The sequence below is a fragment of the Erythrolamprus reginae genome, chromosome 8, assembly GCF_031021105.1.
Source record: "Erythrolamprus reginae isolate rEryReg1 chromosome 8, rEryReg1.hap1, whole genome shotgun sequence".
NCBI classification, from domain to species: domain Eukaryota; kingdom Metazoa; phylum Chordata; class Lepidosauria; order Squamata; family Dipsadidae; genus Erythrolamprus; species Erythrolamprus reginae.
In genome coordinates, this window is record NC_091957.1 from 48387677 (window position 1) to 48415030 (window position 27354).

Sequence of the window (27354 nt, forward strand, 5' to 3'; positions counted from 1 at the left end):
GCCTGGGATAAACATATATCCATGCTAAGATAAAATACAGAAAATAGTATAAGGGCAGACTAGATGGACCATGAGGTCTTTTTCTGCCGTCAGACTTCTATGTTTCTAAGTGATTTTGTAAGATGTTATGAAGCACTGAATAAAATACCAGCAAGACTTCTTTTTTGTATAGTAGAACAATACTCTCCTTACAACTCCATATATTAAAAATGTATTCATTAGGATTCTTTCTTTTTAAAATAAAATTAGCCAGAACAAATGAACTTCCAATGACAGATTATCAAGGATGTTCACTCTTTGTTTTTCAAGTGTCTATAAACTTTACAATGAAAGATTAAAATTTGTTCTGCTTTCTTATAAACCCTTCAACTTTAAATACACCTCTGTGTAACAACGTTCAGTCTTTGCTGGTACTTAATCCTAAGTAGCAATGGTATGAATAACATTGTGTTGTTCTAGGCATGTTTGATAAGCGTTTTTACATGCATTAAGGCAATAATCAGATTTTAAATAAACTCAATTAAAAAGAACCCAAAGTATTCTTGTACAGTATTTAATTGCATTTTTGTCATTTATATTTACATCTGAGTGGGAGGAACTTGCATCCATGCTCATGTTGAAATAATGAAATGCCGGTAATTATGACCATAGTTACTTACGATGATAGCCATAAATTTGCATTGCTTATTAAAGCAATTTTTAAATGAGTTGGGCCTCGTTTTGTGACCTTTTGACCATAATTGTGAAGTGGATCACTGAATCCGTTTAAGTGAATCATGTGGCTATTAAATAAATCCGGCTTTACCCATTGGATTTATTTCTCGAAAGCCAGCTGGGAAGATTACAAACAGGATCACATGACCCCAAGTAACTGCAGCTGTCATCAATGCATGTCAAATTTTGATCATGTGACCCTGGGGGGGTGTTGCAATGGCTGTAAGTGTGAAAACTGGTCATAAGTTACTTTTTTTCAACGCCATTGTGCTTTGAACAATCACTAAACCAAGAGCGTCAAATTCAACTTCATTGAGGGCCGCATCAGGGTTGTGTTTTGACCTCGGCGGGGCCAGAAGGGCGGGGCCAGGGTGGGCGGGGCCAACTCAATGTCCGTTTTTGGCTGCAACGGACTCCTATAGCCTTCTGCCAACAAAAACAGAGTTTGGAAGGGCCACACATGCCCCCCAGAGTTCCATTTTCAGCCATGACAGCCTCCTGCAGCCTTCTGCCAGTAAAAACAGAGCTCCGAGGGCAGCACCTGGGCCCCACTGAGCTTCATTTTCAACCATGACCGCCACCTGCAGCCCTCTGCCAGCGAAATCGGAGCTCAGGGAGGAATGTGCAGCCCTCATGAGCTCCGTTTTTGCTGGCAGAGGTGTTACGGGCCAGTCCACTATTTCAGGGCACCCCGCAGTCCAGATCTAAGCAAACCGTGAGCCAAATCTGGCCCATGGCCCTTGAGTTTGACACCCCCGCACTAAATAAATGTAAGCCGAGCATTATCTGCAACCTTTCTTATTCTATCTATACTTAGCAATTGGCATCCTATCTCCTTCAAACCAGAAATCCTTTCAGTGGGATAAAGATGCCACTAATTTGTGTTATACCTGGGCTCGCAACTGCTGGATTTCAGTTTCTAGTTGTCGGATTTTCTCCTCGCGCATTTGAAGCTCAGCTTGCGCTTCCTGCCGAGCTGTGAATTCTTCATCAAACTGCAATGAACACCAGAATGGAAATAATCATTCATCTCAGTCCAAATTTAATATTGCTACGTAAGAATGAAAGATTGAGCTAAAGGAATAAATCTGGCTTTACGGACTACTTAAAATAATGCCAGTGCAGTGGAATGAAAGTGAATAGTCACAGCACAAAGTATCTTGAGATAGTTTCATTCATATATCTATGAGATAACAGTAGGCTATTTCCCATTCCCCATTATAACCATCTTGATATATTCAACCACAACTGCTCCAAGTAAGTTACTTGGTAAAATTGTGCTAATATCACTATAAAAATTGTGAATGTCTGTCCCAAGAAATGAGCAAATAATCTCTTTTATCCAAGCATTTTATGTATAAATCAATTGCAAAGAATATTATTTTCAAGTCTCTTTTGCTTCAACTTAGTAATAATAACAATAACAATAATAATTTATTAGATTTGTATGCCGCCCCTCTCCAAAGACTCGGGGCGGCTCACAACAATAATAAAACAATATTACAATGAAACAAATCTAATATTAAAACATGTAAAACCCCATCATTTAAAACCATGCAGCACACACATACCAAACATAAAATATAAAAGCCTGGGGGAGGTGTCTCAGTCCCCCCATGCCTGGCGATACAGGTGAGTCTTAAGTAGTTTGCGAAAGACAAGGACGGTGGAGGCAGTTCTAATCTCTGGGGGGAGTTGATTCCAGAGGGTCAGGGCCGCCACAGAGAAGGCTCTTCCCCTGTGGCCTGCCAAACGAAATTGTTTAGTCAACTGGACTCGGAGAAGTCCAACTCTGTGGGACCTTATCGGCCGCTGGGATTCGTGCGGTAGAAGGTGGTTCTGGAGGTATACTGGTCCGATGCCATGTAGGGCTTTAAAGGTCATTACCAACACTTTGAATTGTAACCGGAAACTGATCGGCAGCCAGTGCAAGCCATGGAGTATTGGTGAAACGTGGGCAAATCTGGGAAGCCCCACGATAACTCTCGCGGCCGCATTCTGCACAATCTGAAGTTTCCGAACACTTTTCAAAGGCCGCTCCATGTAGAGAGCATTGCAGTAGTGGAACCTCAAGGTGATGAGGGTATGAGCGACTGTGAGCAATGACTCCCTGTCCAAATAGGGCCACAACTGGTGATATATTGTCTGCTACATGAAATCTATCCACAACCAGTTATATCAAATTCATTTATTCAAGTATCTTGAGATAGCTTCCTCCTTATACCTACGAAGAAACAGTAGGCTATTTCCCATTATAAATTTCTATTAGGTGAAGCAACGGGAAGTATTATTTAATTCTAATTAATATATGTGGAGTTGTGCCAAATGATTAACTGGAGATGAGAAACACCAGTTGGGGATAGTTAAAAATTCTTGAGTCAACTTATAACCTCTGTCTGTCCATATAATTAGGTTGGAGGGAAAAAAAGAATGTTTATCTTAGAGATGAATTGGCTAAAGCTGTTTCCAGGTAAGACAGAGCAGGAGATAATGTGATGCCTATAAGAGCAATTTAAAGATTTTAAGCTAAGACAGGGTAAGTTGTCAGAGACAGACAAAAGCTTTTTCTACAGCACCAAATCCACCAGCTTCTAAACTAAGTTCTGTCTTCTGTCTCTCTAATCTTTCGATTATTAATTAAAATAATTTGTTTGATTTAAATAATCACTGATTATATCTTAGTGTATTTTATCATGTCTGGGTCTAGCTGTTTTCAGATGCAAGCATAATAACACTTAATTCTGAAACTAACGACCTTTACAAAAAGTATGTAGAAATATAACAATGAAAGTGGCAATACGACAAATTGTTTGGTGCCTACCTTTTTGGAAAAATCTGCAGCTTTTTGCTCACTTTCTTCAACTTTTGCTTTGTTCACACAGCTGTCTGAAAGGAGGCAAATAATAGGACCCATTGTAACTACAATTTTAAAAATCAAAAATCTATAATATCATATATAGATACCATTGCTTCTGACAGGAAGCAAGACATTTTTTAAATTATCTGGGTTAAAAAATAATTTTCTTGGATAGCCTGAAATTTCTTATATAAAGGAATATAGAGAGAGAGATAGGTAGGTAGGTAGGAAGGTGGGAACATAGGTAGGTAGGTGGGTGGGTGGATGGATGGATGGATGGATGGATGGATGGATGGATGGATGGATGGATGGATAGATAGATAGATAGATAGATAGATAGATAGATAGATAGATAGATAGATAGATAGATAGAGAGATAGAGAGATAGAGAGAGAGATAGAGAGATAGAGAGATAGAGAGATAGAGAGATAGAGAGATAGAGAGATAGAGAGAGAGATAGAGAGATAGAGAGATAGAGAGATAGATAGAGAGGGAGAGAGAGAGATAGAGAGATAGAGATAGAGATAGAGAGAGATAGAGAGAGAGAGATAGATAGATAGATAGATAGATAGATAAGATAAATAGATGATAGATAGATAGATAGATAGATAGATAGATAGATAGATAGATAGATAGATAGATAGATCACCTACATCTACATCATCTAATCTACATCTACATATCCATCCATACCATACAGCAGGACACATACACACAAACACACACACACACAGGGGGGTGGGAGGGAGGGAGGGATGAAACCTTCTCTTTCCTCACTATTTTTTTTTTTTTAGTTTAAAAAAATCACATGCCTATTTTTATATTTTACATTTCTAAAATTAATGGTTGCAAAATTAACATAGATCAAAATAGCACCGCAGCTGAGAAAAGCTAAATACATAATGATTATTCCTACAATTCTAGTGATAATGCATTCATCACTAATCTCCCTGCTCCAAAATCGGTAGCATTCCTCAATGGATATGTAGGAATGTTTACAGATACAATAAACAAGAGATCACAAAACACTAAATCATTGGCACATGTTGTATATGAGCCGGGGTGGCGCAGCAGGTAGAGTGCTGTACTGCAGGCCACTGAAGCTGACTTGTAGATCTGAAGGTCAGCGGTTCAAATCTCATCACTGGCTCAAGGTTGACTCAGCCTTCCATCCTTCCAAGGTGGGTGAGTCTTCGGAGAGGGGCGGCATACAAATCCAAATAATAAATAAATAAATAATAAATAAATAAATAAAATGAGGACCTGGATTGTGGGGGCAATAGGCTGGCTCTGTTAAAAAAGTGCTATGGCTAACATGTTGTAAGCCGCCCTGAATCTAAGGAGAAGGGCGGCATAAAAATCGAATAAATAAATAAAATAAATAAATATAAATCTCACCAAAAATGGAAGAACAAGCAAACATCTTGATTTCAATAAGAAACTATTTTATTTTCCCCTTACTTAGTTTAACTTTGCATGGTCGGGTTCTTACAATAAAGAAAACTGACTGTGTGGGAAAAAATGCAATTCATAATCATGAAAAACATTGAAAACATAGTAAATGACAAAAGAAAAAAAGATGCACTTACCTACAAGATGTGTGAAGTCTACATCCAACCTTCCTCTACATTTGAAGTCAGGATCCATACCACTACAGTGCAACACTATCTGCGAAACACATTCTTCTATTATCTTGTAATACTGAGGACTGGTGTGAAAAATAAAAGGCAATTATTTTTGTAATAAAAAATCCATAGGCACAATAAAAAAAGGGGAAAAAAAGTCACATAGAAACATAGAAGTTTGACGGCAGAAAAAGACCTCATGGTCCATCTAGTCTGCCCTTATACTATTTTCTGTATTTTATCTTAGGATGGATATACAGTGAACCCTCGAGTTTCGCGTCCTCAAGTATCGCGAAAGGGCTATTTCGCGAGTTTTCAACCCGGAAGTAAACTCCACCATCTGCGCATGCATGCCCTTCCACGCATGCGTAGATGATGGAGTTTCCCCGCCGGGCAGAGGCTTCCCTGGGTCTTCCCCCTTCCCCCAGAGGCTTCCCTGGGTGCCCGCTCGCTTGGGGACATCCCAGCTCCGCTCCCCAGCTGGGAAGCGGATCTAGGGAGTCCCCACCGCGCGCGCGTTGCTGGGGAAAGCGCGCGCGCTTGGGGACATCCCAGCTCCGCTCCCCAGCTGGGAAGCGGAGCTAGGGAGTCCCCAAGCGCGCGCGCACCCCAGGCGCGAGCAACGGGGTGGGCGGGCGAAGGGCGGGCGGCAGTGGAAGCAAAAACACCATCTGCGCATGCGCAGATGGTGTTTTTACTTCCGCACCGCTACTTCGCTAAAAATCGATCATCGCGTGGGGTCCTGGAACGGAACCCTCGCGATGATCGAGGGTTCACTGTATGTTTATCCCAGGCATGTTTAAATTCAGTTACTATGGATTTATCTACCACGTCTGCTGGAAGTTTGTTCCAAGGATCTACTACTCTTTCAGTAAATATAATCCAGTGATTAGAGTATAGAATATATTCTGCTCAAAAAATAAAGGGAATACTTAAACAACGCAATATAACTCCAAGTAAATCAAACTTCTGTGAAATCAAACTGTCCACTTAGGAAGCAGCACTGATTGACAATCAATTTCACATGCTTGTGCACCTTCAACTTTGTACAGAACAAAGTATTCAATGGAATATTTCATTCATTCAGATCTGGGATGTGTTCTTTGAGTGTTCCCTTTATTTTTTTGAACAGCGTATTAAAAAAAAAAGTTGGAAGGGACCTTGGAGGTCTTCTACTCCACCACCACCCACTGCTTAGGCAGGAAACCCTACAGAACTTCAGACAGATGGTTACCCAACATCTTCTTAAAAACCTCCAGTGTTGGAGCATGTAAGAGCCGGGGTGGCGCAGCAGGTAGAGTGCTGTACTGCAGGCCACTGAAGCTGACTGTAGATCTGAAGGTCAGCGGTTCAAATCTCATCACCGGCTCAAGGTTGACTCAGCCTTTCATCCTTTCGAGGTGGGTAAAGTGAGGACCCAGATTGTGGGGGCAATATGCTGGCTTTGTTAAAAAGTGCTATTGCTAACATGTTGTAAGCCGCCCTGAGTCTAAGGAGAAGGGCAGCATAAAAATTGAATAAATAAATAAATAAAAATAAATTCATAACTTCTGGAGGCAAGCTGTTCCACGGATTATTTGTTCTTTCAGGAAATTTCTCCTCAGTTCTAAGTTGCTTCTCTCCTTGATAAGTTTCCACCCATTTCTACTCAACCTTTTCTTCACCATGGACTTCCTTTAAATACTTTCTGAAGTCATGGACCATAGCTGTGTAGCCTCAAGTCTTAAGATTTAAAACGTAACATTTGTTCAAATCTTTGTGGTGCCCCTCCTGTGACAACATAGTGGCCCCTCAGGAGTCCACAAGCCACAGGTTGAGAACCACTGATGTACTCTAGCTAAGGATAAGAGCATTCAAATTTCATCTAACTCACAGCAGAGCATTGCTCATGCCTAAAGTTTTCTGGTGATTTAAACAAAAGGTCTGTTTTATCTCCCACCAAAATACAGCGGGATCTTCTCCATAATGGAATCAAACTCGAAAGTGTTAGCAATTAATTTTCTAATGTCTCTTTGATAGTTTCTACCTGAAAAGGTGGGAATTCACATTCCCTTTACTACATGACATGCTCATTTAATTAAGCAACGAGATGCGCCGTTGAAACATGAAAAGAAAAATAGCTGGCTTACCGTACATAATAATCATTCCTAATGAGTAAAAAATGCTGTAAAATTGATAGAAAGTAGTTTTCTGATGTTGTTTCTTTCAACATATTATACAGCAAGTGGTAAACTTCATTCACATCAGTAAAAGGACCATTAAGGAAATGTCCATATAGATAAATCATAATTACTGCATTTTTTTTGAAACTCAATACTGAAAGAGTCTTGAAAATTCTTCTAGTTTGTTATCAAATATTGGAGACTAACTTTGAACCTAAACTGGGACGTGTAGTTTAAACCTCCATTTATTGCTACAACAAAATATTAAAGTAAAGCTTTTAATGCTATGATTTAAACTTGCAATGTTTAAATGTTGAATGTAGTGATCTTTGGACTTACCGCTAATTCATTTTTCAATGTGAGGATTGTCCAAAATTAACAATACCTCTATCTTTAAGTTTTTAAAATGTGTTTAAAACAATTAAGAAAATGAATACACACTGTAAAGTTATTGTGTGACTTAAACATAATCACAAGGTTTGTTTTAGTTCCTCCCCCCAAAAAACCCCACTAATATAAATCCAATAATCTGTTTAGTACCATGAAGAAAGTTCAATGTAAGTTCATATGTGACTCGTTTAACAATATTCTTCATTGACCCATACAATCTAAATCATTATTACCATTCCTAATTTATTTGCAAAAACAGTACCTTTTCTTGAAACCTAATGAAACTCGACTACTGTAACGCTCTCTACATGGGGCTACCTTTGAAAAGTGTTCGGAAACTTCAGATCGTGCAGAATGCAGCTGCGAGAGCAATTATGGGCTTCTCCAAGTATGCCCATATCACTCCAACACTCCGCAGTCTGCATTGGCTGCCGATCAGTTTCCGGTCACAATTCAAAGTGTTGGTTATGACCTATAAAGCCCTTCATGGCACCGGACCAGAATATCTTCGGGACCGCCTCCTGCCACACGAATCCCAGCGACCGGTTAGGTCCCACAGAGTTGGCCTTCTCCGGGTCCCGTCGACTAAACAATGTCGTCTGGCGGGACCCAGGGGAAGAGCCTTCTCTGTGGGGGCCCCGACCCTCTGGAACCAGCTCCCCCCTGAGATTAGGATTGCCCCCACCCTCCCTGCCTTTCGTAAACTCCTTAAGACCCACCTTTGCCGTCAGGCATGGGGGAACTAAAACACCTCCCCCTTGCCCATGTTGTTTTGTTGATTGATTGACTGTGTGCCTGTTTTTTATATATACTGCTTTTTATGAGATTATTAATTTCAATTGGAACTGGATGGGTGGGCATTGGATTTGGTATTGTGTACTGTACTGTTTTTTATTATTGTTGTGAGCCGCCCCGAGTTTGCGGAGAGGGGCGGCATATAAATCCAATAAACCTAACCTAACCTAACCTTATTCTGTTTTCAAGGCTTTCTTGTTTTCTATTACCCTTCAGTTTTAAGGAAAACACTGTATATATATATTATTATTATTTTAAAGGATATTCCATTTCCACTTTGATGTCATTGAGACGATGGGCCATTTCAATTGAATCTTCCTCTTTGTTTTCATCGAATACTTTCAACTGAATATCAAGTTCTTCATTCTCTTTTTCTTTTAGGTCCTAGTATTTCATAAAGCAATTCGAACAAATTATATGTAAGGTGCCATAAAAACATAAACAAATATTAAACACTCATTTTTCAACTTTGTAACTGCCTACATCTAGCAAACAATGTGGTTAGGATTCTAGCTTTCCTATTTACATTTGTGATTCTGTTTCTTCACAGAAAAATGAAGACAATTTAGGGCCTTCAATGTTTTACATCTAATAAAAAAAGAGTCTGTAACTTGGATGCAGATCCCAAACACAAACTTAACGAGAACAAATAAAAAATTGCTCCAATGTAATGGTTCAATATCATCTTAGCCATGATGACATGGTGTTATAATTAAATTATTTAAAATATTTATTATCTTGATATGTTCAACCATAACTGATCCAGTAACCTGTATGTTACTTGGTAAACGTGCGGTAACATCACTATAAAAATTGTGAATGTCTATCCCAAGAAATGAGCAAATAAATAATCTTTTACCCAAGCATTTTATGTATAAAATCTAACCACAACTATTATCTTAAATTGCAAAGAATATTATTTTCAAGTCTCTAGCTTCAACGTAGTAGCAGTGATATATTGTCTGCCATATCAAATCTGTTCACAATATTGATATCGACAGCATGTAATGTTCTGAATTCTACGAATGGACCAGTTATATCAAATTCATTTCTCAAGTTTATTTGCTGCTGTGATATATTAATTTTGGCAGAAGCTTTTATTTCTATTGCTGCAGTTCCTCCTTTTAAGATGTACCCTTTTTATTACAGTATGGCAAAACCAACAAAAAGATTATGGTAAAACATTCTCAGGAAAAACAAATAAATGTATAAAATAAAGGAAATATTAATTATTGCTTTATCTTGAACTATTTTTCTTGTAAAACATCCACAGCCACATTTTTTGCAGTTAGATATCCATGTAAATGTAACAGATAAATAATATAATTTGAATTACAAAGGAAGCCAATTACATTCATAAAGAATTACCAAACTTACAAAAAGATAACAAAGTATGTGTTTCTTTATTAATTCACTAAAATTGGCAAAACGATAAATACGTTTAAAAGAATTACAAATTAAAATAAAATGTTTTGGATTTTAGGGTCTATAAACCATGCTGCCTACTTTCGTTTTGTTTTCTACTATACCTGAGAATTATTGGAGGTAAAATTATGCTGTCCTGATAGCTATATAGTCCTCATTAACTTAAATGGTAATTACATAACATTAATATCAATCATTAAAAAATCACAAAATGGGTTTTCCACTGGTGTATGCAGTTTCTATTAATTTAATGTACTGTGCTATTTTAAAAAAGTATCATGGTAGTCAATTTTAAAGCTCACATGGATACCTTTTAATTCTAATACAAGTAATTATGGATTTATATCAAATTAATGTAGCCTAAATTCAAGTACTGTTTAAATATTAGTGTTGGGTTTTATTTGCAGTGCATTTGAAGTGCACACATCTAAACTTTTATAGCACTGGCAATCATTGGGATTAATATGTTGCCTTGAAGTTATTTTACTACGATGTTTTTTTTAATCCTGTAGCTTTCCGGTAATGCTCCGTAATCGCCTTCAAAGATGACAATGGAAGGAGTAGGAAGATGAGGCGTGGATGCACATTAAAAAATCTCAATAAAGTGGTTAGGCATGAAGAAAACAACTGATCAAGTAATGCTCTTTTCATTTGCCAATTGTCAGCTCAGGTGTCTTCAGCTTCTTCGCTTCGCTGGCCTCCTGCCTTAAAATTGCAAGGGGGGAAGGAAGAAATATAGAGCAGTAAATGTGGGCCTGGGAATGAGAATACGAACGGCAGGAGGGGAGACCAAACCGGATTAAAACCAGAGGCCAAGGACACCAGACCTGGGAATTGAATGTGAAACAGCAGTGAGAGACACCAAATATCTGAGCTGTTTCGAAAACATCAAAACACATACTATTGGACCTGGATGGACTGGTCAAGGGTCAGGGAAAGGGTGGGGAGTGTAACTTCTGTCTGGAAATATACAGATCTCGGTTTCATTGCAGCCACTTAACTTAAGTGAAAAGAACCTTCAATCAAAGGGAATGGAGAGTCTTTCTTTCCTAAATGTCTATGTTGGGGAAGGTTTGACACCTATCAAGAAGTAGTTTGGATACATAACACTCTTTCTTTCTTTTCTTTCTTTCTTTCTTTCTTTCTTTCCTTCTTTCTTTCTTCCTTCCTTCGTTCTTTCCTTCCTTCCTTCCTTCCTTCCTTCCTTCCTTCCTTCCTTGTATGCCGCCCCGAGTCTTTGGAGAGGGGTGGCATACAAATCTAATAAATTATTAGAAACATAGAAACATAGAAGTCTGACGGCAGAAAAGGACCTCAGGGTCCATCTAGTCTGCCCTTATACTATTTTCTGTATTTTATCTTAGGATGGATATATGTTTATCCCAGGCATGTTTAAATTCAGTTACTGTGGATTTATCTACCACGTCTGCTGGAAGTTTGTTCCAAGGATCTACTACTCTTTCAGTAAAATAATATTTTCTCATGTTGCTTTTGATCTTTCCCCCAACTATTAATAATAATAATTCCCCCAATTATTATTATTATTATTATTATTATTATTATTATTATTATTATTATTTTCTTTCCTTCCTTCCTTCCTTCCTTCCTTCCTTCCTTCCTTCCTTCCTTCCTTCCTTTCTTGTATGCCGCCCTGAGTCTTCGGAGAGGGGCGGCATACAAATCTAATAAATTATTATTATTATTATTATTATTATTATTATTATTATTATTATTATTATTTCTTTCTTTCTTTCTTTCTCTTTCTCTCTCTTTTTATAAAATTTATTTATGACCCATTTTACCATAGGGTAACTCTAGCCCAGTGATGGCAAACATATGGCATGCACGCAGTGAAGGGCTACCAATTTTTTTTACTACCACACTGTGGCCGTGGCTTATGCATTTTCTTTCAACATCTTTCAGTGCAAATTGGGGGCTCCATTTTCGCCACCCCACTGTGTCGCTCCCCCCCTCATGCGGGCAGCAGCCCACTCCTGCATGCACGCCATAGGTGGCACATGGAGCCACATCTCTCAGCACACAAGCCGTTATCCTAGCTCAGCTGGCCGGCTGATTTTCAGAGGCTGTGGGAGAGCCTTTTCAGCTTCTGGGGGGCCTCCAGGGGATGGGGGAAGGGCGTTTTTGCCCTCCCCAGGCCCCAGGGAAGCCTCTGGTGCCGGGGGAGTGCAAAAAATGGCCCTAGCAGGCCCACCAGAAGTTGGGAAATAAGCCATATCCGGCCTCCAGAGGGCCCCTGGGGGAGGGGCATTCAATAATGGATGTGGGCACGATAGCATGTGGGCACACAGGCTTTAGCACCTGAGGGGAAAAAGGTTCGCCATCACTGCTCTAGTCAGTTTACAGTCATAAAAATATGTTGATGCACGTACAATTAAAACATAAATAATTAAAATCGCTATTAAAACCTAAGGACACTTGGGGAGGATGGGGAGGGGAGTGTGTGTGTGTGTGTGGGGGGGGGAGATGGGATCTATTGTTACTTGATCAACTACCTCTGTTGTCCTGTTCTCTCATTGGGGGCCCAGGCCAATTGGCGTAGCCCAGGGGGTAGGCAAAGTTGGCTCTTCTATGGCATGTGGACTTCAACTCCCAGAATTCCTGAGCTAGTATGATTGCCTCAGGAGTTCTGGGAGTTGAAGTCCACAAGTCGTAGAAGAGCCAACTTTGCCTACCCCTGGCATAGCCAGTCTTTAGGTGGTCTTAATAAAATGGAGGTCTGTAGAGATTCTCAGTCACCCAGGTCATGGCTTGTTTGTTTGTTTATTCAACTTCTATGCTGCCTAATCCCAAAGGCCTCAGGGTGGCTTACAACAATATAAAGTCTACGGAGAGGGGCGGCATACAAATCTAATAAATAAATAAATGAATGAATGAATGAATAAATGAATAGAATAAATGAATAAAATACAATAAAAAGAAGTCAAATATAAAACTAAGTTATAAAACCATTTATTAAAACCCTTAATAAACGTAACAAACTAACCCAACATGCATACTAAACATTAATACAATTTGGCCATTGTCGTTGTTGGTTCATGGTCCCCAGGCCTGTCGGTAAAGCCAGGCCCTTCGTGGCTTTACGAAAGGCCAGGAACGTGGGAACAGTACAGACATCAGGGGAGATTTGGTTGTCCCAAAGATGCTTTTTCAAAGAGGCAACTGGACTTTCTTATTTTTTTTTCTTTTGAAGACATTTCCATTCTGATCAAAGAAGCTTCAATTGTTCCATTGTTTTGAAAGTTCACACACTTGATTGTTTTAAAAAATGGCGTAATAGGAACATTTCAAATAAAAATAAATAAATAAATGCAGCACTTGTCCTTTCCTTCAAGGATTGGCAGAAAGATAACAGGATAATTTGCAAAGAAGAGAGAAGCCTTTTGAATGCATTGCAGCAACTTATGCTTTTTAAAAACATTTAAAATACACCATAAATATTGTGCTATCATCTAGTAAGAATATGAGGATATGTTGTATGTATCACAAATGTCCACAAAACCTCCCAGTGAGTTACTATTGTCATAAATTTGGTCAGTATAAGAATTTTCCTATCTAAAATTAGAAATGTACTTAATTCTGAAATAGTCCCATTGACAAGTAAAGCTATATTAAGATTATATAGGCAATAAACTTAATAGGATAGATAGATAGATAGATAGATAGATAGATAGATAGATAGATAGATAGATGATAGATAGATAGATAGATAGATAGATGATAGATAGATAGATTTATAGATAGATAGATAGATAGATAGATAGATAGATAGATAGATAGATAGATAGATAGATAGATTTATAGATAGATAGATTTATAGATGGATAGATAGATAGATAGGTAGGTAGGTAGTTGGTAGGTAGGTAGGTAGGTGGTAGGTAGGTAGGTAGGTAGGTAGGTAGGTAGGTAGATAGATAGATAGATAGATAGATAGATAGATAGATAGATAGATACAGATGGATTTTATATATACAGTATATAAAATGAAAGATTGTCTGATCATTAGATTAATAACATCTCCCCATTTTAGCTTTTATAGATATCTAGATTTTATTAATCTCAGCCGTTCTTTCAATTGAACACAGAAAGGTAATTCTGTTTTAATGTACCCTAAATTCTTCTTTTTAAGTGGCATAATTATCCTCATAAATTATATTCGTTAAAAGCCATTGTGGTGATTTGAGGTCCTGAACAAAAGCACCTGCAGTTGTAAGAATAAAAGATTTAATTAAACGTCTACATCTGTCAGTCATGAGGGTTTGCTAAAAAAAATTGGCTGCATAATAGCTCTTCTAAAAAACGACTGTGTAATTGATCAAATTTACCCACGTTACCAAGTTTATCCAATTATTAAATATTAAATGATAAAGGAAGGCAATAGTTTACAGGTTGAATGATTACATCCAGTAAACTATTACCTTCCTTTATCATTCTGTGTACTTTATATTTTTGCTATTAAAATTGGAACCTTAAATCACTGGGCAAATTAAAATGTAAATTATGGGAAAGGTTATAAAACCATCTTGATTTGCAACCTGTTATTTCAATTGCACCTTGTGGAGATACAGAAATTAAAAATATAACCATTTTCCTTTGAAATGTAGACAAAACAATAGAAATACTTCAAAAAGAAAAAAAATACACCTTACACAATATATGTGTTATGCTGTGCTAGGGAAAGCAATGTTTCATATAATGTTTCAACATGGTAATCATCAAGAAAAGTGAGGTGAGGTTATGGCTTGCCGTATTTCCAATATATATTGTATTGTTCCGCTATATACCTTTGCAATCATAGAATCCATTTATTTCCCAACCGTTTTTTTTTTTTGAGGGAGAAAACGGAAGAGGATAGAAGTCAGAATTTCTGAGAATCATGGCTTATCATAAATAAACTACCGTATTATACTACAACTTCATTTTGCTACTTGGAACAACAATGGCTTTGAAATGGAGATGAATGGATCTATCTATCTCTATTTATCTATCATCTATCCACCTACCTATCTACAGGAGCTGTGATGTTCCTTCAATATACCAGGGTGATTCGACACAAAATGTAACCCTTACCTGGTACAGAGCTGAAGGGATTGGATACTGTAGCCTAGAGGATAATTCTCTGCCTTACAAGGCAAAGGTTGCAGGTTCAAGTCCCAGTGGGTATAGCTAGCTGATGAGGCCAAAATAAGGCCGAAATAGATCTATCCTAGTCTCCCTTAATTTTCAAATTCAGCTTAAACATGTGACACATATATATATATACCTACCTACCTTCCTGCCTACAGTATCTATCTACGGTATCTATCAATTTATCTATCATCTATCTGTCTATCTATCTTCCATCTATCTTCCATCCATCTATTTCTATTTATCTCTCTATCATCTATCTATCCACCTACTTACCTACCTACCAACTAACCTACAGTATCTATCTATCCATCCATCCATCCATCCATCCATGTATCTATGCATCTATGCATCTATTTTGCATTTGTGATATGTAAAATAGCATAATGGAAGGAAAAGTTAGTTTAAAAGATGAAACATTTGCATCAGGATGGAAATGTTTATTTTCGACAGTTTAGTCAATGATTCTTTCCCATTAATCAACTAAGAAAAAAGAAAGGAAAGCAAGGATCTGAGGAAATATATAATACCTCTCATCTCAAGTGGATGTCTTCACATGGCAAAATTTGATCCCAAGTCCCCAGTTTCATACTTGGAACTTCAAAACGAAGCTGATCTTCCCATTTAATAACCTGAACTTACAAGCTTTACAGGGAAGCTGTTCTCAGCATTAACTGGCGACTTGTCAAGCCATCCCATATCTGGACTTCAACTCCCAGAATTCCCCAGCCAGCATTTGCTGGCTAGGGAATTCTGGGAGTTGAAGTCCAAATATATTCAAGTTGCCAAGGTTGGGAAACACTGACCTAAAAGATGTTCTACAGCAACTTCGTTCGTAGCCACACATCCAAGCCCAACTTAAAATCTCGGAAAACAGGCTTTGAACAAAGGGCACGCTGATTAAATTGAAATAATGGATTTCTTGCTTTAGTAATGAAATGCAGAAATTCACTGGAGATCTGAGTTATTATAAAGCTCCAAGAAAAGGAGGTGACGTGTTTTCAGATCTCCCCAGCTAAAAAAAATTGACTTTTACTGCATTTGCGTGAACAAATGCCAAGTGTTCAGAGCTCTGGATTGCCGCATGGCATAAAATGCAAAAGGGTTTTTTCTGAGGCAAATACAATTGCTGCAGATTTCCCTGCCAACCATCTGCACCCATTTAATACCTTTAAGAATTTAATGGCAAATTGTAAGTTACAACTGGTATGTTATGTAAAAAACATACAGTGGTACCTCTACCTAAGAATGCCTCTACTTAAGAATTTTTCTAGATAAGAACCGGGTGTTCAAGATTTTTTTGCATCTTCTTAAGAACCATTTTCTACTTAAGAACATTTCCCAGGAAATTTGAGAACGGCATGAAAGCCCGGTCAGTTTCCTGCCATTCCCCTGGGTTTTTCTCTCTGGCGCAGTGTATGGGAGGCAACCTCGCGCCGGGTATACGGGAGGCGCGTGCTCCTCCTCACCGCCTCAGAGTCCCTCTTTTTCTTTTTTTAAGCCTTAAAGTTTTGGATTTTTTTTATTCCCCTCACCTCACCTTCTTCCTTCAGCTGCGACTCTCCTCCTCCTCTTCTTCCTCTTCCTCCTCCCACCCAAATTCCGAGCTTTTATTTATTTCCTAATGGGTTTGCACGCATTATTTGCTTTTACATTGATTCCTATGGGAAAAATTGCTTCTACTTACAAACTTTTCTACTTAAGAACCTGGTCACAGAACGAATTAAATAAAAGCTCAGAATTTGGGTGGGAGGAGGAGGAAGAAGAAGAGGAGAGAGGCAGTCGCTGCTCAGAGCAAAGGGAGAGTTTCTTTTCTCTGGGCACTGGCAGAGATTTATTCCCTCTCCAAGTGCCCAGAGAAAGTAAAACGATCCGTTCGCTCTGGACTACCAAAGCCTCCTTAAGCGCCACCGAAAGGCTCCTCTGGCAGCCCAGAAAAGCCCAGGATGGCCAGGATTACAGGGGGAATGGCAGGCAACTGGCTGGGCTTTCGTGCCACTCTCAAATTTCCTGGGAAATTTTTCCAGGCTCGGTTCTTAAGTAGAAAATGGTTCTTAAGAAGAGGCAAAAAAATCTTGAACACCTGGTTCTTATCTAGAAAAGCTCTTAAGTAGAGGCGTTCTTAAGTAGAGGAACCACTGTATTCCACTTTCTCCATAACAGGGAGTGGATTTATCTCTACTCCGCATCATTAAGAACCAATTTATGGTGTGGCATTTTGCTTGCCTTAAATCCTTTTCATCTATGTTACAAACAAGCTACTTATTCCTCTACCGATTTCCTGGGAATCAAAATCAGTTGCTGTTGATTACAGTTTAATTTTGAAAGGATTAGATGAAGACCAACAGTTATACAGTTCCTTTTCTAACTGGCCTCAGTAGAACAATGCAGCAAGCAAATAATATATCCCTTCTTTGCATTTCTAATAAGTGAAATTGAAAGCGATATCCAAGTGGAGTCAAAGGCATCATCTGTCTCAAATCCCTTTGCACCCAGAAGAGATTTAAGCCTAGCCCACCTTAACTTATTGACCGTTAGTAGCTCAGATTCTTGCAGGAAACGTTAGCATACAATAATAAACCTGTATTTTCATTTGAACTGCCTACACTCCTGATTCCCTGTATTGGACAGAAATATTTCGTTAACTATATTTCTTTAAAAGGACTCAACAATAGTTCATTTTTGGCTAAAAAATAGAAAATAGCAATTTTTTTTCTTTAAAATTTTTTATATGAAGAGCTTCTCTGGTAAGATATAATGTAAGTTATACACATAATATGTTTTTCTTATCTAAAGAAGTATAAAAACATATATAAAATAAACAGTGTGTACAAGGAGAACAGTTCTAGTTTACCATAAATGCAAAATCCATAGATTCTTTATGCTTTACACTCATTTTGGAATCAGGAATTAAACCTTAAAGCAGTGTTTTTCAACCAGTGTGCCGTGAGACATGGTCAGGTGTGCCGCGAAGCTGAGAGAGAGAAAGAAAACAAGAGAGAGAGAGAAAGAAATAGAGAGAGAGAGAAAGAAAGAAAGAAAACAAGAGAGAAAGAAAGAGAGAGAGAGAAAGAAAGAGGAAGAGAGAGAGAGAAAGAAAGAAAGAGAAAGAGAAAGAAAGAGAGAGAGGGAGAGAAAGAAAGCAAGAGAAAGAGAAAGAAAGAGAGAGAGAGAGAAAGCAAGAGAGAGAGAAAGAAAGAAAGAAAGAAAGAGAGAGAAAGAGAACAAGAGAGAGAGAGAAAGAAAGAGAGAGAGAGAAAGAAAGAGAAAGAGAGAGAGGGATGGTGGGAGAGAGAAAGACATAGAGGGAGGGAGGGAGAAAGAGAGCAAAACAAAGAGGAAGGAAGGAAGAGAGAAAGGAAGAGAGGGATGGAGAGAAAGAAAAAACAAGAAGGGAGAGAAAGAGGGAGGGAGAGAGAAATAGATCGAAAGGGAGGAAGAGAGAGAAAAAAAAATTGTCCAAACTTTTTTTAGCCCCCCCCCCCCCCCAATGTGCCCCAGGGTTTTGTAAATGTAAAAAAATGTGCCATGGCTCAAAAAAGGTTGAAAATCACTGCCTTAAAGCAAGCCCACAGTTTCAGTTTCATTTAAACTTCATTCGATTCTCCCAATCGTAAGTTCGTGGCACTATCCAACACATGCTTTAAAATTTCCTACATCAATAAAAAGTGAGCGTAAGCGACCATTTGTCATAAAAATAAAACTATTTTTCACTGTTGGACATTTTTAACGCTGCAGCTTTCTGCTTCCCTTTCACAACGATTAAAAAATGAGAAAGAGCCATTAAGGCCCAGCCTCGCCATATCTTGCAAGTCTTTTGTAAGATTTATAATCACAAAACAAGCCATCACAGAACCCGGTGCATTAGCACTTCTATTAAGTAACTTACCGGTAATATTTTCTTTAGCCCACAGCGCAGGAATTCATTTCTCAAATGTACCCTGAAATCAAGCTCTTCTGGAGAAGTGACAAGGGCATTTATGAACTGCATGCAGGCAACCTGTAAATGGAAGTTATAGTATAGTTATAGTTAACGTAGCTTATTACCGTGTTTCCCCGAAAATAAGACACTGTCTTATATTAATTTTTGCTCCAAAATTTGTGCTTCGTCTTATTTTCAGGGGGTGCCTTATATTTCTCAAATAAGACAAATTCACAGGCAGAAAAGCTGACACCCCCAAAGAAAGTGTATTGTACGGTACACTGATTATGGTACGGTACCTGTCAGTATGGCACCCACACACACAAATGACGGCACTTATATGGTACAACAGTATACTCCCGCTATTGCAGCTTCCGGCCACCAGAGGAACTACAATCTACGCATTGTAGTGGAGACTGTAATGGCGGTGAGACAGCAGCAGACTGTGTCTGCTGTACTGGACGGTACAAAGCGATGGAAGGGGCCAGCAGGGGACGCCACATTATTACAGTACCGCTATGAACAGCTTTGAATGGTACCGTATGTTTTTCCACCGTACCGTATGTAAACTTGACTACGCCTTTATTTTCGGGGGGTGCCTTATATTAGCAAATTCTGCAAAACCTCTGACATGCCTTACTTACGAGTCTGCGGAGAGGGGCGGCATACAAATCCAATAAATAATAATAATAATAATAATAATAATAATAATAATAATAATAATAATAATACTTTCGGGGTACATCTTATTTTTGGGGAAACAGGGTAGGATCAGCACAGACAATGCACAACAAAGAGAGGTATAGTTTAACCAACCAGAAAGAGTGCAGAGAAGAGCAACAAAGATGATTAGGGAACTGGAGGCTAAATTGTATGAAGAACGATTGAAGGAACTGGGTATGTCTAAATCTAATGAAGAGAATGACTAGGGAGGGCATGGCAGTAATGTTTGAATATCTAAGGGGCTGTCACAAAGAAGAGGGAGTCAACCTATTTTCCAAAGCACCTGACAGCATGAACAAGAATCAATGGCTGGGAGTTTGTCACAGAGAGATCCCACCTAGAATTAAGAAGAAATTTCCTGACAATCAATCAATGGAACGGCTTTCCTCCAGAAGTGGTTGGTGCTCCATTACTGGAGGTTGGTGAGAAGAGATTGGACAGCCACGGTATAAGGTCCTCTGTTTGAGAAGAGTTTGGATTATAAGACCTACAAGGTACCTTCCAACTCTGTTGTTTGTTTGTTTGTTTGTTTGTTTGTTTGTTTGTTTGTTTGTTTGTTTGTTGAATTTATATGCCACATTTCTCCAAGGACTCAGGGTGGCTTACTAACATATCAAGACAATATACAATATAAATAGCTAAAAATCCAATTAATTTAGCTAATTACTTTGAAAACCCTAATATCATTTAAAAAACACTCATTCCCATTCGAACAGCAGGCATACCTACACTCGTCGGCCAGGGGGCTACAGTCTAATGGCCCCAAGCCTGGCGGCATCGGGGAGTCTTTAGACTCTTACAGAAGGCGAGGAGGGTGGGGGCAGTACAAATCTCTGGGGGGAGCTGATTCCAGACAGCCGGGGCCCCCACAGAGAAGGCTCTTCCCCTAGGTTCCCGCCAAACTACATTGTCTAGTTGACGGGACCTGGAGAAGGCCGACTCTGTGGGACTTAACCGGTCGCTGGGACTCATGCGGCAGAAAGTGGTCCTGCAAGTAGTCTGGTTCGATGCCCTGTAGGGCTTTGTTCTGTTTGTTACTCTGTTTAACACTTATTTTAGATAACAACACAGTGCTATACTTAAATATAATATTGTGTGGCCCATAATGTATCCACTTATTAATACCTCTATTATTTATCATTGATTGATTGATTGATTGATTGATTGATTGATTGATTGACTGACTGACTTATTTATTTACTTATTTACTTATTTACTTATTTATTTATTTATTTATTTATTGGGATTTTATGCCGCCACTCTCCGGGGACTTGGGACGGCTCACAACATCTTTCTTTCTTTCTTTCTTTCTTTCTTTCTTTCCTTCCTTCCTTTCCTTCTTTCCTTCCTTCCTTCTTCCTTCCTTCCTTTCTTTGACTTGTATGCCGCCCCTCTCCATACTATCAAAAGTACACATCTCACAAATCCAATTAATGTGACTAAAAGAACTCAAAAACTCCAATATAATTTTAAAAGACATTCATCACCATTCACTCCTTAAATACACTAAAACACTCATTGGTCAGGGGGCTAGGATCTAATGGCCCCAGGACTGGGAGCATAAATAGGTCTTTAAACCTCTTCAGAAAGCAAGGAGGGTATGAAATGGATTGACTCTATAGACACTCTTCGCATGCCATCATTTATTCATTGACTCTTCAAAGTTACAGTGGCACTGAAAATCAAGAATTATGACCAGTCCTTCAAGATACAGCCATTGCAGTATCTCTGCAGCCATGTGATTATAATTTGGATGCTTGGCTATCAGTGTAGACTTATTTATTTATTTGATTGATTGATTGATTGATTGATTGATTGATTGGTTGGTTGTTAGAGTTGTTAGAGTTGCAGGTCATCAAGTCCAACCCCCTGCCTAAGCAGGAAATCCTACAGGACCCCAGCCAAATGGCAGTCCAATCTCCTCTTGAAAATGTCCAGAGTTGGGGAGTTCACAACCTCCGCAGGCAGGCTGTTCCACTGGTTGATCGCTCTGACCATCAGGAAGTTCTTCCTTATTTCCAGGTTGAATTTCTCCTTGGTCAGCTTCCAGCCCTTGTTCCTCATCCGGCCCTCTGGTGCCCTGGAGAACAGAGTGACCCCCTCCTCTCTGTGTGTGACCCCCTCCTCTCTTACAACAGTTGTAACATCTTATAGAAACATAGAAACATAGAAGACGGCAGAAAAAGACCTCATGGTCCATCTAGTCTGCCCTTATACTATTTCCTGTATTTTATCTTACAATGGATCTATGTTTATCCCAGGCATGTTTAAATCCAGTTACTGTGGATTTACCAACCACGTCTGCTGGAAGTTTGTTCCAAGGATCTACTACTCTTTCAGTAAAATAATATTTTCTCACATTGCTTTTGATCTTTCCCCCAGCTAACTTCAGATTGTGTCCCCTTGTTCTTGTGTTCACTTTCCTATTAAAAACACTTCCCTCCTGGACCTTATTTAACCCTTTAACATATTTAAATGTTTCGATCATGTCCCCCCTTTTCCTTCTGTCCTCCAGACTATACAGATTGAGTTCATGAAGTCTTTCCTGATACGTTTTATGCTTAAGACCTTCCACCATTCTTGTAGCCCGTCTTTGGACCTGTTCAATTTTGTCAATATCTTTTTGTAGGTGAGGTCTCCAGAACTGAACCCAGTGTTCCAAATGTGGTCTCACCAGCGCTCTATATAAGGGGATCACAATCTCCCTCTTCCTGCTTGTTATACCTCTAGATATGCAGCCAAGCATCCTACTTGCTTTTCCTACTGCCCGACCACACTGCTCACCCATTTTGAGACTGTCAGAAATCACTACCCCTAAATCCTTCTCTTCTGAAGCTTTTGCTAACACAGAACTGCCAATGCAATACTCAGATTGAGGATTCCTTTTCCCCAAGTGCTTATGGCCACATGATCATCATTTGTGACCATCAAAGCCAGTTTCCAACAAACAAAGCCAATGGGGAAGCCAGCCGGAAGTTGCAAGTTATGGTCATGGGACACTGGGTTCAATAACTGCACCACTTGCTGATCCCTACTACTGTGGTCAGTAAGTGAGGACTCTCTAAAGCAGAAGGCTGTTGTTTGAGCAACACACCTTACTGTGAATACCTTCACAATAATTAAATGCAGAGTGAATGCTAGAAAGATTGAACTACAAACCATATTTAGAGCTGTGGTGGTGCAGTGGTTAGAATGAAGTACTGCAGGGTTAACTCACTGGTCCCTCCAGGAGTTCAATTCTGAGCTGCTCAAGGTTGACCTAACCTTCTATCCTTCCAAGGTCAGTAAATTGATGGCCCAGATTGCTGGGGACAATATGCTGACTTTGTAAACTGCTTTCAGGATTTAAAGAAGAATTAAAACTATGAATTCTTCTAATTCAACACATCCCTTTAAATACTGCAACGTAGTAGCCTGAATTATCCTTGTTATGTTACAGCTATGACATAACTGAACAAGCCAAAGTACATGTCCAATCAGAAATTAATAGAGAGAAAAGGTGCCATCTGCTGTGATTGTTTTTGCCAGGAGAAATTCTGACTTAATTGCTTGTATTAATACTGGTAGAGAGACCATTTCAGTTAGAGATGAGTTAATGAGTCTTGCAGTTGTACCTTCAGTCACGGAATATGGATGTGAGAGTCATAAAAATAAAAAAAAGGAGATTGACTTTGGAATCACTGTAACGGAGCGGATCACATGGGCAGGGTGCATTATGCTATCCGCACTTCCATTTCAATGTTACTGTGTTACATGTAAAAGCTAAACAAATTGGGTCTTCCTATTGATCTAGATCAGTTTTTCCCAAACTTGGCAACTTGAAGATATCTGGACTTCAACTCCCAAAATTCCCCAGCCAGCATTCGCTGGCTGGGGAATTCTGGGAGTTGAAGTCCAAATATCTTCAAGTTGCCAAGGTTGGGAAACACTGATCTAGATCAATAGGTTATCTCTTGTTGTGGTTAGCTCTGGCCCAGCTCCTGCCTCAAGGACTGTGGATGTGGGGGAGACATCCACATGCTGCAGGTCTGTTTTGCCCCCGGTGGAATCTGCTGATGAAGGCTCCTCTGACCAAGAAGACATGAGTGACAGGGAGGAGGAGAGTGTGGCAGACAGCTCAGAAGGAGATCAATTATCTAGCTCCTCCTTGGATTCGGAACAAGAGTTAATGATACAGCCACGCATGCGGAGAGCGATGCATAGGAAGCAACAACTGAGAGATTATCATCAAAGAAAATGAGGCCACCTGAGGTTGGGTGGGGCTGTGGTCATTAGTGAGGCTGCTATAAAGAGCAGCCTGTGGGTTTGGCCATTGTGGAGGATTATCTGATCGTTGTGTTTCATGACTGCTTTACTGACTTTGACCTTTCGTGTGCTGATTTTTCCCCGCTTTGAAACTAAACCAGAGCAAAGTGTGTTTCACTTTGTGAAAGAAGAAGGACTGTGAATTACCTCACAGCTGCAAACTAAGTATCACAGAGCTGATAAGGGACTTGTACAAATTACCAGTTTGTTTGGAGACAATGCTCTTTGCTATACCAAAAGAGGGCTTGGTTTAAGTGAATTTTCATTATAAAGAACATTGTTTTGAATTTTCAAACATGTTTGTGTCTGAAATTTGTACCTGTGAATTTTTGGGAGGAGTCTACCAGAGAGCCCGACAAAACATCTCTTAAGGAAGGGGTGTCAAATTCAAGCAAGGCCTGTGAGCCTGATCTGGCCCACGGGGCTGCCTTGGAAATAGTGAAGGACAAATCCACAATGCCTCTGCTGACGAAAACAGAGCTTGGGAGGGCCTTCTTCAATCCTCTGCCAGAGAAAACGACTTCCTTTTTCACTGACAGAGTGCTTGGGCCACCACAGGTACCTGGAAACAAGTGACAATGAGCTGACCACACGCAACTTGATCACACATACCTGGCACCTCAAGGTCAAACAAAAACCTAATGTGGCCCTCAATGAAATCGAGTTTGACACTCCTGTCTTAAGACCATACTAAAGACACTTTGTACAGTGATACCTTGTCTTACAAACTTAATTGGTTCCGGGACAAGGTTCTTAAGGTGAAAAGTTTGTAAGATGAAACAATGTTTCCCATGGGAATCAATGGAAAAGTGATTAATGCATGCAAGCCCAAAATTCACCCCTTTTGCCAGCCGAAGCGACCATTTTTGCACTGCTGGGATTCCCCTGAGGCTCCCCTCCATGGGAAACCCCACCTCCAGACTTCTGTGTTTTTGCGATGCTGCAGGGGAATCCCAGCAGGGGACTCCCAGCAGGGGAATCCCAGCATCGCAAAAATGAGCGCTTCGCTGGCAACGGTAGTCCAGAGGTGGGGTTTCCCAGCGAAGGGAGCATCAGTGAAATCGCAGCATTGCAAAAACACTGAAGTTCTCGAAACCCCACCTCCAGACCTCTGTGTTTTTGCGATGCTGTGATTTCACTGAGGCTCCCCTCACTGGGAAACCCCACCTCCGGACTTCCATTGCCAGCGAAGCACCCATTTTTGCACTGCTGGGGTTCCCCTGCTGGGATTTCCCTGCAGCATCACAAAAACACAGAAGTCCGGAGGTGGGGTTTCCCATGGAGGGAGCCTCAGGGGAATCCCAGCAGCATAAAAACGGGCACTTCGCTGGCAACGGAAGTCCAAAGGAGGGGTATCCCAGCAACAGCGGTGGGTTTGTAAGGTGAAAATAGTTTGTAAGAAGAAGCAAAAAAATCTTAAACCCCGGGCTTGTATCTCAAAAAGTTTGCACGATGAGGCGTTTGTAAGGTATCACTGTACTTTTTAAAAAACCTCAACTTAATAAATTATAGTTGATTCCATTTCAAAACCAAGACACTAAAATAAAATTAGTGGTTATATTTGACGCTGACAAGATGATGTTATTATTCAAATAAAAGTCTTTAGCATCAATTCTACTACGACTTCTACCCTTGAGAGGAACTGAAAATAAATAGCAACGGGGGTACATTTGTCCACTGGGAAGCATTTCAATTATAGCACTGGGGAAATCAAAAGCAGGTGTATCAGCATTCGATGGAGAAAAATAACAAATTTGACGGATGGAAAAGAGTTGAAATTCTAAAAATAAATCCTTATTATTTAGTGTAGCATTTTATTGCATTTAGAATTGAGGGTCTGTTTTACTTTAAGCTGCTAAAGGAAATATGTCACTCTTGGGTATTATTATTATTATTATTTTACTATTAATTGTATTTATGTTTTCAGACCAATTTTGTATTTATTGGAAGGGCAAGCATGAATAGAAATTACACTATCCACCCCAGAGTTTGCCTTCAGAAGAGATAACCTGACATTTGGAAAACCTATTTTTTCCGGTTAGTTCCTTGTAGGGCTCCAAGTTTTCATATTGTCATGTCAAGATTATAGGAATAATTCTTGTCTTATGGACTTAACCTTACAAGACAGAAGTCACAAACTCAATCATTATCTCATTCAGGTGGCGGCATTCCATGGCTTGTGGTTGATTCATGCCTAAGAGACAATATGTGAAAAGATTTGCTCTTTGAACAGTAACTAACCATCCAAAGAGTTCTATTTTCAGTTTTATGCTTCCAGAGATCTTCAGATAGAAAAAAGCAGAAATTCTACCATTTGTATAGCCTACTGGAATATTGTTGTTGTTGTTGTTGTTGTTGTTGTTGTTGTTGTTGTTATTACTGTTATTATTTCAACAATGCAACACAGCAAAAGAGATCACTATGCTGGATTTCATGTTTCATCACCAGTCGGGCGCTTCCCAAGCACCTAGGACTGCATGATGTAGTGGCAAATTATGTGTGCCGATCCCAGCAAAGTGGCCTTTTGCAATTGACAGATGGAGATTTTGTCAATTCCAATGGTTTTCAAATGTCCGCTGAGATCCTTGGGCACTGCGCCCAGCGTGCCAAGTACTACTGGGACCATTTTCACTGGCTTATGCCAGAGTCGTTGCAGCTCGATTTTTAGATCTTCGTATTTTGCAAATTTCTCTAGCTGCTCCTCCTCAATTCTGCTGTCCCTTAGGAGTGCAATGTTGATGATCCATATTTTCTTTTTCTCCACAATCAGGATGTCTGGCATATTATGTTTCAAAACTCGGTCAGTCTGAAGTCAGAAGTCCCACAATAGTTTTGCTTGCTCATTTTCAACCACTTTTTCAGGCTTATGATCCCACCACTCCTTTGCCACTGGTAGATGATAGTTCTGGCAGTGAATATTATTATTATTATTATTATTATTATTATTATTATTATTATTATTATTATTATTATTATTATTTCAATACAACACAGCAAACGAGATCACTATGCTGGATTTCATATTTCATCACCAGTCGGGCGCTTCCCAAGCACCTAGGACTGCATGATGTAGCGGCGAATTATGTTTGCTGATCCCAGTAAAGCGGCCTTTTGCAATTGACAGATGCAGATTTTGTCAATTCCGATGGTTTTCAAATGTCCTCTGAGATCCTTCAGCACTGCGCCCAGCGTGCCAAGTACCACTGGGACCACTTTCACTGGCTTATGCCAGAGTCCTTGCAGCTCGATTTTTAGATCTTCGTATTTCACTAATTTCTCTAGCTGCTTCTC

At 39.5% G+C, this 27354-nt stretch overlaps 1 protein-coding gene across 5 annotated transcripts in view; it reads right to left on the reverse strand.

Moving 5' to 3' along the window:
- Nucleotides 1-27354, reverse strand: part of DIAPH2 (diaphanous related formin 2) — a 372666-nt gene that overhangs the window by 247159 nt on the left and 98153 nt on the right. For all 5 annotated transcript variants that reach the window (XM_070759878.1, XM_070759879.1, XM_070759876.1 and 2 more), the window contains 6 exons: nucleotides 19003-19113; nucleotides 8809-8927; nucleotides 7326-7442; nucleotides 5161-5279; nucleotides 3536-3600; nucleotides 1605-1709 (listed from right to left, as the gene is read on the reverse strand). In XM_070759878.1, the coding sequence (XP_070615979.1) occupies nucleotides 1605-1709; nucleotides 3536-3600; nucleotides 5161-5279; nucleotides 7326-7442; nucleotides 8809-8927; nucleotides 19003-19113 (636 nt within the window). The remainder of the gene's footprint in view (nucleotides 1-1604; nucleotides 1710-3535; nucleotides 3601-5160; nucleotides 5280-7325; nucleotides 7443-8808; nucleotides 8928-19002; nucleotides 19114-27354) is intronic.